Source organism: Physella acuta, unplaced genomic scaffold, assembly GCF_028476545.2.
Source record: "Physella acuta isolate Inbredline_101_S28 unplaced genomic scaffold, ASM2847654v3 ptg001903l, whole genome shotgun sequence".
NCBI lineage: Eukaryota > Metazoa > Mollusca > Gastropoda > Physidae > Physella > Physella acuta.
This window is the reverse complement of record NW_026733408.1, coordinates 86,053-99,600: the sequence shown is the minus strand read 5'-3', so window position 1 is coordinate 99,600 and position 13,548 is coordinate 86,053. Positions and strand designations below refer to the sequence as shown.

Sequence of the window (13,548 nt, the reverse complement as noted above, 5' to 3'; positions counted from 1 at the left end):
AGCAGCATTTTGCTGCTGCATGTGGACAAGAATGATCAGAGGGGTCACCTAAAATGGGTACCATTAGCCAGAACATGATCAATAAAATTATGATTGAAATATCAGAACCAGACAATAGTTTGAACTCTTAAAATTGGGAAGAGTGATAAGTGGGCAGTCGATTTGTGCCCAAACGCTCCTTTGAAGGATTTACCCCATTACATTGATCTTGAGATCGGTGGGGAAACTTACACAACTTAACGGTAGAAGATCTATATGCCCCCTGTGTGGCACGACCAAACACGGATTGGCCGCCTGCCAAAGTTCGTATGTAAGGGAAAGGGACAATATATCAGTAGACAACGATGGTAACTACTTCAATAATGATCAACTTATAGACGACAGTGAATACTTGTCAGACGACGCCACAGAAATTGAGCCAGCCCAAGAACCAGCCACAGTCGTAGCCCCAACCACAGAAGAAGAATGGACAACAGTTCCGGGAAGAAAGAACAAGCCACCACAGAAAAATATAAAAGATTGTTACGAAGCTTAATTAGAATATGATGAAAAATTGTATGCAATACTATGTATTACATGTATATTTTAACATGCAACCTATCCACACAGCAAGCTCCTGGCTGAAATGGAGTGAACTGTGTGAAAGGAAATCTATTAAACATATTAAAAAAAAGCATTAAAAAAAACATCAACAACTACTACTACAGCAAGCATGATGAATCCACCAGCCCCAACAGTGACAACCATGGCCAACTCAAGCACGACAACAGCCACTACAACAGTAGCTAGACCTGTGCCATCATCACTCACGTTTGGAGCTGAAAGAAACGGTTCGGCATCTTCTTCAGTCACACTGCCGCCCCAGGGCATCAACATAACCTTAGGTGCACATAGAAGCTTCTCATTTTTTTTAGTCCAACTCAAGTTGTACCAGACCCTCGAGTGGATCGAGTACCAGTGACGATAACGATCAAGATGGACATCAGCCTCCACACAAAAAACGGAGAAATGACAACCGGCGTGATGGAGGCCAATAAGAAAGAGACCAGGGCAAATTTAATAATACGGGAAGTTTAGATACCGCAATGGCTAGAACAAACTGATAGTTCATTTGGGATTCAATCAGAACTGTCATTTCATAAAAACTGTAACAGTCAAAAGTTGTGATATTTGTGTTCTGTGTTTTCTCACTGTGTTCATTGGATTTAAACTTGCCCTTCGGGGCCCAGAAACCACTCCTCAGTATGGAGCTAGAAACAGGAGAGATAATAGCTCAAGAGAAATTTAATGAAGTTGACAGAATGTGTTAGAAATCTTTTGCTCTGCAGTATTTCAACATCCTTTTCCGGTCTTCTAATTTCAATGGCGCTTTTGAAAGATAAAAAATAATAGTTTCTATCTCGAAATTTTAGACTCATCTGTCCTATTTTTAGTAGATTTAATATTAAAAATAAAATAAAATAATGCCTCTAAACGTATCTAGGCATGTATTTGATGAATTATATATCTTAAACATAACCAAATTGATATTTAACTGTTAAATTCGATGCATAGTTGTTTAGACAAAAAAAAATAAAGTTGACTACTGAAAATGACCTGTTTTAAATTTTGTCATTCTGTGTTAAATAGAAACATTTTTACCAAAATGCTTAAGTCACTAAACATTTTTTTCCAGTTATGTGGGACAAAATTACGACGGGAAGAACTTTTCAGAGGGTCAGCCCAGCACTTTGCAGAAAAAAATCTGGACGCAAAGAAAATAAAGCTGGATGGATCAAGTGTGGATCCAGATAGACCCAGCACTGCTGGCACATCCTTGTCTACTGGCACACCCATGCCAACTGCTACTGCCGTGCCCGTGCCTGCTGGCACACCCGTGCCAACTGCTACTGCCGTGCCCGTGCCTGCTGGCACACCCATGCCAACTGCTACTGCCGTGCCCGTGCCTGCTGGCACACCCATGCCAACTGCTACTGCAGTGCCTGTGCCTGCTGGCACACCCGTGCCAACTGCTACTGACGTGCCTGCTGGCACACCCGTGCCAACTGCTACTGACGTGCCTGCTGGCACACCCGTGCCAACTGCTACTGACGTGTCTGCTGGCAACCCGTGCCAACTGCTACTGACGTGCCTGCTGGCACACCCATGTCAACTGCTACTGACGTGCCTGCTGGCACACCCATGTCAACTGCTACTGACGTGTCTGCTGGCACACCCATGTCAACTGCTACTGACGTGCCTGCTGGCACACCCATGTCAACTGCTACTGACGTGCCTGCTGGCACACCCATGTCAACTACTACTGACGTGTCTGCTGGCACACCCATGTCAACTACTACTGACGTGTCTGCTGGCACACCCATGTCAACTGCTACTGACGTGCCTGCTGGCACACCCATGTCAACTGCTACTGACGTGCCTGCTGGCACACCCATGTCAACTGCTACTGCCGTGCCCGTGCCTGCTGGCACACCCATGCCAACTGCTACTGACGTGTCTGCTGGCACACCCGTGTCAACTACTACTGACGTGTCTGCTGGCACACCCATGCCAACTGCTACTGACGTGCCTGCTGGCACACCCATGTCAACTGCTACTGCCGTGCCCGTGCCTGCTGGCACACCCATGCCAACTGCTACTGACGTGTCTGCTGGCACACCCGTGTCAACTACTACTGACGTGTCTGCTGGCACACCCATGCCAACTGCTACTGACGTGCCTGCTGGCACACCCATGCCAACTGCTACTGACGTGCCTGCTGGCACACCCTTGCCAACTGCTACTGACGTGCCTGCTGGCACACCCTTGTCTGCTATCACCCTGACACGGTCCCAGCATAGATTTCTTCTCGGGCATGTATTTGAAACCGTCAAGGGATACGAGTCAGAGGACGTTGAGATGCATCAGTTTGTACTGCTTTTCCATCGAAGATTATCAATGCTTCAATGCTTGAACAATACAGGTAATCTGATGTCAGCCATTTTTGCCCTGATAGACCAGACCATCCAAGCTAATAGAGACCAGGTGATGTTCCTATATTTTATTCAGGAAGAAACCTCATCTTTCATCTCCGAGCTTATGCAAGAGTGATGCAAATTTTAATGTTATCTTTTTAACTTCTCAATAAATTGTAATTGTAAAAAAAAAAAAAAAAGTATTTAAACAGATCGCTTCACTGCCATTTGGCTAAGATCAAGCGATAAAATGGATTATCAACCTATAGCCCCCCAGCATTTAGAGGATTCACAATCCCAGGTTCCACAGTTAGAGGATCCCCAGGCTGCAGCTCCCCAGGTTGTGCCTCCACAGGACCAGAGTTCTCAATCAATGGAGTTAAACTTTAAAAAGTTGATGGAAAAAATATGTCAACAGGAGGAAGTGATAAAAATGCTTATGGATAAAGAAAAAACAGGAAGCCCTAGCTTGCAGCCAGAAGCAGGAAGCCCTAGCTTGCAGCCAGAAGCAGGAGAAAGGAAAGTGCTAGGCCCCCAGCCTGGGACAAGTACCATTAAAAGTCCAGAGAGAACGCTACAGAGCAAAAAGAGGAGAAAAAGAAGAAAAAAGTCGGCTGAGACTCCTGCTGAGCAAAAGCTAACAGCAAATGAGGAACACCCTAGAGATGCAGCCAAAGAGAAATCTAATACTGTCACTGCTCAAATCACTTTTAATGAAGATGAACTCACAGCACTCATTTTAAGGCTCACCAAAAAGTGAATCATACTTCTTAATTTGTAAAATAAAATGTTATGTAAAAAAAAAAAATTAAAAAAAAATAAGATAAAGCGATATCCGATAGTCAACTGCCAATCATGTCATCTCCCAAAAGAATGACTTACGCAGATATTATCAACATCAATAAAGGGGTTGCGCCTTTGGATGTTCCCCCTGGGTCGAGAGACTTGGGGAGGAGCCACCCGGACTACCCTCAAAGCAATTCTAAGAGGGAAGACAGAACGTAAAATCGACGAAATCATCCTGGAGGATTTGATCTCGTATGAGCTTAACATTAGCAGAAGCCTGTTTGTCAACGTTTACAATTTAGGAAAGCCCACTGAGTGGTATATCACCCTCAAGTCCGAGGAGCTCTACAATTCATTACATATGTACGAGCTCCTCGAACATTCCAAATATTGCAAAAGCCTACTCCTACTCCACGCAGAAAAGAACGGACAAAGGGGCCATCTAAAATGGGTGCCCCCTACAATCACCGAAAACACAATCAACCAGATCGTGAGAACACTGGCCGTAGCTGACACGAACGTCACAACTCTCCGAATGGGGAAAGGTGACAAGTGGGCCATCGATTTCCTCCCCAACGCTCCTCTGGCAGATCTCCCCCACTATCTGGATGTGGAAATCGGTGGGGAAACACACCAACTACTACTTCAACTAGACGGAAGGAAAACGGTCTGCAGACTGTGTAATACCACTCTTCACGGACCCTCGGCTTGCAAAAGCCCATTTGTACGCAATCGAGATAACATTCAAGTGGACGAGGATGGCAACCATCATCTAGTCATCGAGCCTACAAGAACCGAAACTTCAGACAACGACTCAGACAGCAACCCAGACAGCGAGCCAGACCCCAGTGATCCCAGAGAAGACACCGAAACCGACCAATCATGGACAACAATTGTATCCAAAAAAGAACTGACCGAAAAGAAAAAGAAATACAAACAAAAAGAAAACACAGAGCACATCAAAGAAACCCAATCGATCCGGAGTCCCTTGGTCCCACCCCTAGAAGACCCTCTCTACAAAGGCAGAGTAAAACTATCCAGTAAAAGAGAAAAAAAACACACCTCCTCCGCGCATCCCCAAGCAAACTAGGGCGAGCCAGACTTAAAAGAAACAAACAATGCAACAAATAACGTAAGTACCCAAATCACACTAATAACCCTTAACATACAAAGCACGCACCACAAAGACAAACACATCAGACACCTAATTCACAACGTAAACCCCATTTCCTCTTACACTCAAAATCAACATCACATCGGACAAAGCGTACGAGGTCAACTTACACACATTAAAAACAGCTATCACCCAAGCACACAATATCAAGACAGAAGAAATAGAGTCACTATACAGATTTGAAAATTACAACACGTGGTATAATGCCCCTTTCTGCCAAGTTCAAAAGGTTAGTGGCGCTTCTTAACCTTGCTCTGGTGCCTTAGAAAAAATTACCTGTTTGGTACCATGGGGTCAGTTTGACCACCATTCAAATGAACGACAAACTCTCAGAGTCACAACGCGCAGATCTACATAGTTTGATCCATGAGTACAAAGATATTTTCAGTAACATACCGGGTAGAACAAACTTATTTGAACACAACATTTAATTAAGTGACGTTAAACCCATTCGGAGTAGAAATTGAAGAAATGGAAAGGTTAGGGATTATAGAAAAGTCAAACTCAGACTATAGCGCCCCAGTAGTTTTAGTCAAAAAGAAGGATGGGTCGGCACAATTTTTGTGTTGACTACCGCAGGCTGAACGCTGTCACCATATATGATGCTGAGCCTATCCCAGACCAATAGAAGTTATTTGCCAAGATGAATAGTGCTAAATAGTTTACCAAATTAGACCTCACCAAAGGCTACTGGCAAATACCCATGAACGATATAAGCAAGAAGATTACAGCATTCTCTACACTAAACAATGACTTTGTCATTTTAATTATCTCCCTTTGGGTCTGTCTACCGCCCTGCAAGCTTCGCCAGGTTGATGCATTTAGTTCTAGAAGGTTTAAGGAACGTAGTCTCATTCTTTGACGACATATGCATTTATAGTGACAGCTGGGAGAACACGTTAAAAGCTTAGAGGCAGTATTTAGTAGGTTAAAAGCGAAGCGGGATGAACTGTTAAACCGTCAAGACTAGAACTAGGATTTGAACAGATAAGCTACCTTGGTCTGATGGTGGGAAATGGAGTAACTGCACCTCAGAGAAGTAAGATAAATAAAAATTTAACATTGCCATCCCAAGGACAAAGAAACAAGTGAAACAACTTGTAGGCCTTGTTAGCTATCTATTACTCCAAATTTATCCCCAACTTTAGTAATCTTAGGGAAGTGTTGAGTGACCTTTCTGCGGGGAATAAACCAGAGAGAGCTGTTTGGACATAGGAGTGCAACAGGTCTCTTGGGCTGATACAGGAGCACTTAAACTCAGAGCCTGTCCTTGTTCTGCCTTACATTAACCAACCATTCATACTAAGGACGAGCGCCTCAGCACGCGGCATAGGCGCATTGCTACTGCAGGCTAAAGAGGGGGTGCTACGGCCCGTCAAATATCTCAGCAGGAAGTTGCTATTGCGTGAGACCAGGTACTCCAACAATCGAGAGGAATGTTTTGCTAGTTTTTTTTTATTTTTTTTTCATATATATATATATATGCATCATTATGTCTATTGTAATATCTGTATGCACAGTTTAATTGTATTTATATATCTGCTGTGCGAAGGCAAATTTAAAATAGAAGTTTAGTATTTAGTTTTAGGCAAATAGGGCAAAGCCCAATTTGCTTTAGGTATGGGGAGGTATGTTGGGTCAGAATCTGACTATTATCTATTCACACCATAATTACAGGGTACACAGTAGGGATGGACAGTAGGTGAGGTGTTCAAAGAGACTGACCCCTTTGAGAGGATAATACTAGTCTTTATGCTGACCAGTAGCCAGGGTTGTTGGTCAAAAGGATCCCCCCCCCCCCCCCAAGTGGAAAGGATTCTCACAATGGCCAAAGTGAATATTCACACAAACCCAGTAGAACATAATGTGAGTACAGAAAAATCATTATTCAAACATATTAAACTGAATGGTGGATCGGTACGCACCTGAAGAATACTCAAATGAAAATACTACTAATAAAAGGTAAAATATCTGCTAGGTTTGACAAACTGATTCTTGAAGAGATATTAATGCAAGAACTGAGTATACCCCAGCGTATTGTCCCCTGATTGTGTGTGTGTGTGTGTGTGTTGTGTGCTGGTACAAAAGGTACCCTTTTTTTGTAATCCTAAGTGCTTTGGCCATAGGGAGGTTTGACCATAGGTGCTTTGACCATAGATTGGGTTTGATCACAAGGGGATAGACAACAGTGGGGCTTTAACCATAGGTGGTTTGACCATAAGGGTATAAATAAATAACTTCTTTTCCCTACTATGTAATGTTTTTAAAGGGAAGTAATTGTGTTTTCTTAATTTATCAAGGGAATTAATAAGTGCCTAAGGACTAAATGTAAATAATTTTCAGACATAATTAGAATTTTTGTTAAAGATGATATTATTTAAAATTTTTGTTTAATGAACATGCCGACAATTATTACTATCAGTTTGAAAAATGAAAATTGTTTTACAACACCTTCAGTGTTAATTTTTGAAACTCCGAATTTAGACGATGAGCACTTTAGACATTTAACTATGTCATCTTAGATTATGTGGACGGAATTTCGCCTATCATTGGAGTTGAGAATGTTTTAGAAATCTTTTGCTCTGCAGTATTTGAGCCAGCGGTTTATGCAACCAGCAGCCAAGGGCAAAAAAGCAAGGGATTAACATCATTAACTGATTGCCTCGTCCATCCAAAGTTAAGCTGTCCACCTCCTGACGGGCATCATCATTCAAGTGGTTTGGTGAACTGCTAGGTGCTGCTGCTGGGGTTCAGAATGGGCAATCATGTTGGAACATATGAAGAGGATCAAGTTTTGCGTCAACTGGCCTCAGCAGCAGCAGCCCTGCAGATTCGAGATGGTTATGTACAGAAGTGGTCTTTGATAGAGGAAGCTATCAGTCGGCAGATTTATCCAACAAGGCATGATGCTCGTCATGGAGTGGGAGCAGCGTTTAACCTGGCAGTAGCACACCATATATTGGTACCTGAAACCATTTATATCTTTCAGGAAGCCCTAGCTTGCAGCCAGAAGCAGGAGAAAGGAAAGTGCTAGGCCCCCAGCCTGGGACAAGTACCATTAAAAGTCCAGAGAGAACGCTACAGAGCAAAAAGAGGAGAAAAAGAAGAAAAAAGTCGGCTGAGACTCCTGCTGAGCAAAAGCTAACAGCAAATGAGGAACACCCTAGAGATGCAGCCAAAGAGAAATCTAATACTGTCACTGCTCAAATCACTTTTAATGAAGATGAACTCACAGCACTCATTTTAAGGCTCACCAAAAAGTGAATCATACTTCTTAATTTGTAAAATAAAATGTTATGTAAAAAAAAAAAATTAAAAAAAAATAAGATAAAGCGATATCCGATAGTCAACTGCCAATCATGTCATCTCCCAAAAGAATGACTTACGCAGATATTATCAACATCAATAAAGGGGTTGCGCCTTTGGATGTTCCCCCTGGGTCGAGAGACTTGGGGAGGAGCCACCCGGACTACCCTCAAAGCAATTCTAAGAGGGAAGACAGAACGTAAAATCGACGAAATCATCCTGGAGGATTTGATCTCGTATGAGCTTAACATTAGCAGAAGCCTGTTTGTCAACGTTTACAATTTAGGAAAGCCCACTGAGTGGTATATCACCCTCAAGTCCGAGGAGCTCTACAATTCATTACATATGTACGAGCTCCTCGAACATTCCAAATATTGCAAAAGCCTACTCCTACTCCACGCAGAAAAGAACGGACAAAGGGGCCATCTAAAATGGGTGCCCCCTACAATCACCGAAAACACAATCAACCAGATCGTGAGAACACTGGCCGTAGCTGACACGAACGTCACAACTCTCCGAATGGGGAAAGGTGACAAGTGGGCCATCGATTTCCTCCCCAACGCTCCTCTGGCAGATCTCCCCCACTATCTGGATGTGGAAATCGGTGGGGAAACACACCAACTACTACTTCAACTAGACGGAAGGAAAACGGTCTGCAGACTGTGTAATACCACTCTTCACGGACCCTCGGCTTGCAAAAGCCCATTTGTACGCAATCGAGATAACATTCAAGTGGACGAAGATGGCAACCATCATCTAGTCATCGAGCCTACAAGAACCGAAACTTCAGACGACAACGACTCAGACAGCAACCCAGACAGCGAGCCAGACCCCAGTGATCCCAGAGAAGACACCGAAACCGACCAATCATGGACAACAATTGTATCCAAAAAAGAACTGACCGAAAAGAAAAAGAAATACAAACAAAAAGAAAACACAGAGCACATCAAAGAAACCCAATCGATCCGGAGTCCCTTGGTCCCACCCCTAGAAGACCCTCTCTACAAAGGCAGAGTAAAACTATCCAGTAAAAGAGAAAAAAAACACACCTCCTCCGCGCATCCCCAAGCAAACTAGGGCGAGCCAGACTTAAAAGAAACAAACAATGCAACAAATAACGTAAGTACCCAAATCACACTAATAACCCTTAACATACAAAGCACGCACCACAAAGACAAACACATCAGACACCTAATTCACAACGTAAACCCCATTTCCTCTTACACTCAAAATCAACATCACATCGGACAAAGCGTACGAGGTCAACTTACACACATTAAAAACAGCTATCACCCAAGCACACAATATCAAGACAGAAGAAATAGAGTCACTATACAGATTTGAAAATTACAACACGTGGTATAATGCCCCTTTCTGCCAAGTTCAAAAGGTTAGTGGCGCTTCTTAACCTTGCTCTGGTGCCTTAGAAAAAATTACCTGTTTGGTACCATGGGGTCAGTTTGACCACCATTCAAATGAACGACAAACTCTCAGAGTCACAACGCGCAGATCTACATAGTTTGATCCATGAGTACAAAGATATTTTCAGTAACATACCGGGTAGAACAAACTTATTTGAACACAACATTTAATTAAGTGACGTTAAACCCATTCGGAGTAGAAATTGAAGAAATGGAAAGGTTAGGGATTATAGAAAAGTCAAACTCAGACTATAGCGCCCCAGTAGTTTTAGTCAAAAAGAAGGATGGGTCGGCACAATTTTTGTGTTGACTACCGCAGGCTGAACGCTGTCACCATATATGATGCTGAGCCTATCCCAGACCAATAGAAGTTATTTGCCAAGATGAATAGTGCTAAATAGTTTACCAAATTAGACCTCACCAAAGGCTACTGGCAAATACCCATGAACGATATAAGCAAGAAGATTACAGCATTCTCTACACTAAACAATGACTTTGTCATTTTAATTATCTCCCTTTGGGTCTGTCTACCGCCCTGCAAGCTTCGCCAGGTTGATGCATTTAGTTCTAGAAGGTTTAAGGAACGTAGTCTCATTCTTTGACGACATATGCATTTATAGTGACAGCTGGGAGAACACGTTAAAAGCTTAGAGGCAGTATTTAGTAGGTTAAAAGCGAAGCGGGATGAACTGTTAAACCGTCAAGACTAGAACTAGGATTTGAACAGATAAGCTACCTTGGTCTGATGGTGGGAAATGGAGTAACTGCACCTCAGAGAAGTAAGATAAATAAAAATTTAACATTGCCATCCCAAGGACAAAGAAACAAGTGAAACAACTTGTAGGCCTTGTTAGCTATCTATTACTCCAAATTTATCCCCAACTTTAGTAATCTTAGGGAAGTGTTGAGTGACCTTTCTGCGGGGAATAAACCAGAGAGAGCTGTTTGGACATAGGAGTGCAACAGGTCTCTTGGGCTGATACAGGAGCACTTAAACTCAGAGCCTGTCCTTGTTCTGCCTTACATTAACCAACCATTCATACTAAGGACGAGCGCCTCAGCACGCGGCATAGGCGCATTGCTACTGCAGGCTAAAGAGGGGGTGCTACGGCCCGTCAAATATCTCAGCAGGAAGTTGCTATTGCGTGAGACCAGGTACTCCAACAATCGAGAGGAATGTTTTGCTAGTTTTTTTTTATTTTTTTTTCATATATATATATATGCATCATTATGTCTATTGTAATATCTGTATGCACAGTTTAATTGTATTTATATATCTGCTGTGCGAAGGCAAATTTAAAATAGAAGATTAGTATTTAGTTTTAGGCAAATAGGGCAAAGCCCAATTTGCTTTAGGTATGGGGAGGTATGTTGGGTCAGAATCTGACTATTATCTATTCACACCATAATTACAGGGTACACAGTAGGGATGGACAGTAGGTGAGGTGTTCAAAGAGACTGACCCCTTTGAGAGGATAATACTAGTCTTTATGCTGACCAGTAGCCAGGGTTGTTGGTCAAAAGGATCCCCCCCCCCCCAAGTGGAAAGGATTCTCACAATGGCCAAAGTGAATATTCACACAAACCCAGTAGAACATAATGTGAGTACAGAAAAATCATTATTCAAACATATTAAACTGAATGGTGGATCGGTACGCACCTGAAGAATACTCAAATAAAAATACTACTAATAAAAGGTAAAATATCTGCTAGGTTTGACAAACTGATTCTTGAAGAGATATTAATGCAAGAACTGAGTATACCCCAGCGTATTGTCCCCTGATTGTGTGTGTGTGTGTGTGTGTTGTGTGCTGGTACAAAAGGTACCCTTTTTTTGTAATCCTAAGTGCTTTGGCCATAGGGAGGTTTGACCATAGGTGCTTTGACCATAGATTGGGTTTGATCACAAGGGGATAGACAACAGTGGGGCTTTAACCATAGGTGGTTTGACCATAAGGGTATAAATAAATAACTTCTTTTCCCTACTATGTAATGTTTTTAAAGGGAAGTAATTGTGTTTTCTTAATTTATCAAGGGAATTAATAAGTGCCTAAGGACTAAATGTAAATAATTTTCAGACATAATTAGAATTTTTGTTAAAGATGATATTATTTAAAATTTTTGTTTAATGAACATGCCGACAATTATTACTATCAGTTTGAAAAATGAAAATTGTTTTACAACACCTTCAGTGTTAATTTTTGAAACTCCGAATTTAGACGATGAGCACTTTAGACATTTAACTATGTCATCTTAGATTATGTGGACGGAATTTCGCCTATCATTGGAGTTGAGAATGTTTTAGAAATCTTTTGCTCTGCAGTATTTGAGCCAGCGGTTTATGCAACCAGCAGCCAAGGGCAAAAAAGCAAGGGATTAACATCATTAACTGATTGCCTCGTCCATCCAAAGTTAAGCTGTCCACCTCCTGACGGGCATCATCATTCAAGTGGTTTGGTGAACTGCTAGGTGCTGCTGCTGGGGTTCAGAATGGGCAATCATGTTGGAACATATGAAGAGGATCAAGTTTTGCGTCAACTGGCCTCAGCAGCAGCAGCCCTGCAGATTCGAGATGGTTATGTACAGAAGTGGTCTTTGATAGAGGAAGCTATCAGTCGGCAGATTTATCCAACAAGGCATGATGCTCGTCATGGAGTGGGAGCAGAGGATTCAAGATATTTCCAGGACTTCGTTTTGTTTTTAGTGTTAAATTTCTAAATAAATAGTGTCTGTGCAAATTAAATTCGAAAATACGTAAGTTACCTCCCTTTTATTTCATTTTCTTTTTTGTAGTTACTGGCCCTGTTCCCCCCCCCCCCCCCCCCCCCCCGGCCCCCCACTTTTTTATTCCCGACAGGAAGCCAGCTGCCCACGTGGCGAGGCCATCTTGCTAGAGAAATAATTAAAGGAATTTCTAAACCAGCCCCATCCAACTTATATCCACCCATCCTAAAGCCCAAATCTAACGAGGCCGAGAAGATGACGACGATCACTGTAAACCTGGGGCCTTCTGCCCCAAAACAAATCCACAAGCCAAATCCACTCAAAATCAACATCACATCGGACAAAGCGTAAGAGGTCAACTTACACACATTAAAAACAGCTATCACCCAAGCACACAATATCAAGACAGAAGAAATAGAGTCACTATACAGATTTGAAAATTACAACACGTGGTATAATGCCCCCTTCTGCCAAGTTCAAAAGGTTAGTGGCGCTTCTTAACCTTGCTCTGGTGCCTTAGAAAAAATTACCTGTTTGGTACCATGGGGTCAGTTTGACCACCATTCAAATGAACGACAAACTCTCCGAGTCGCAACGCGCAGATCTACATAGTTTGATCCATGAGTACAAAGATATTTTCAGTAACATACCGGGTAGAACAAACTTATTTCAACACAACATTGAGTTAAGTGTCGTTAAATCCATTCGGATGAAATCGTATTCTATACCTTACGTACGCAGGGAAATGAGAGTAGAAATTGAAGAAATCGAAAGGTTAGGGATTATAGAAAAGTCAAACCCAGGCTATAGCGCCCCAGTAGTTTTAGTGAAAAAGAAGGATGGGTCGGCCCAATTTTGTGTTGACTACCGCAGGCTGAACTGCGTCACCATATATGATGCTGAGCCTATCCCAGACCAATAGAAGTTATTTGCCAAGTTGAATAGTGCTAATTATTTTACCAAATTAGACCTCACCAAAGGCTACTGGCAAATACCCCTAAACGATATAAGCAAGAAGATTACAGCATTCTCTACACTAAACAATGACTTTGTCATTTTAATTATCTCCCTTTGGGTCTGTTTACCGCCCCTGCAAGCTTCGCCAAGTTGATGCGTTTAGTTCTTAAAGGCTTAGAAAACGTAGTCTCATTCTTTGACAACATATGCATTTATAGTGACAGCT

The 13,548-nt window shown here is 42.3% G+C and overlaps 1 protein-coding gene across 1 annotated transcript; it reads left to right on the top strand.

Annotated features, from left to right (window-relative positions):
• The first annotated feature begins 2,145 nt into the window (after nucleotides 1-2,145).
• LOC131931159 (mucin-2-like) lies at nucleotides 2,146-3,090 on the top strand. Its single transcript, XM_059287863.1, has one exon. The coding sequence runs from the start codon at nucleotides 2,146-2,148 to the stop codon at nucleotides 3,088-3,090; it is 945 nt and encodes a 314-aa protein (XP_059143846.1).
• The last annotated feature ends 10,458 nt before the right edge of the window (nucleotides 3,091-13,548 follow it).

What these genes read in the sequence shown, in the direction of transcription:
- LOC131931159 (XM_059287863.1), top strand. Translation starts at nt 2,146, where the DNA reads ATGTCAACTGCTACTGACGTGCCTGCTGGCACACCCATGTCAACTGCT.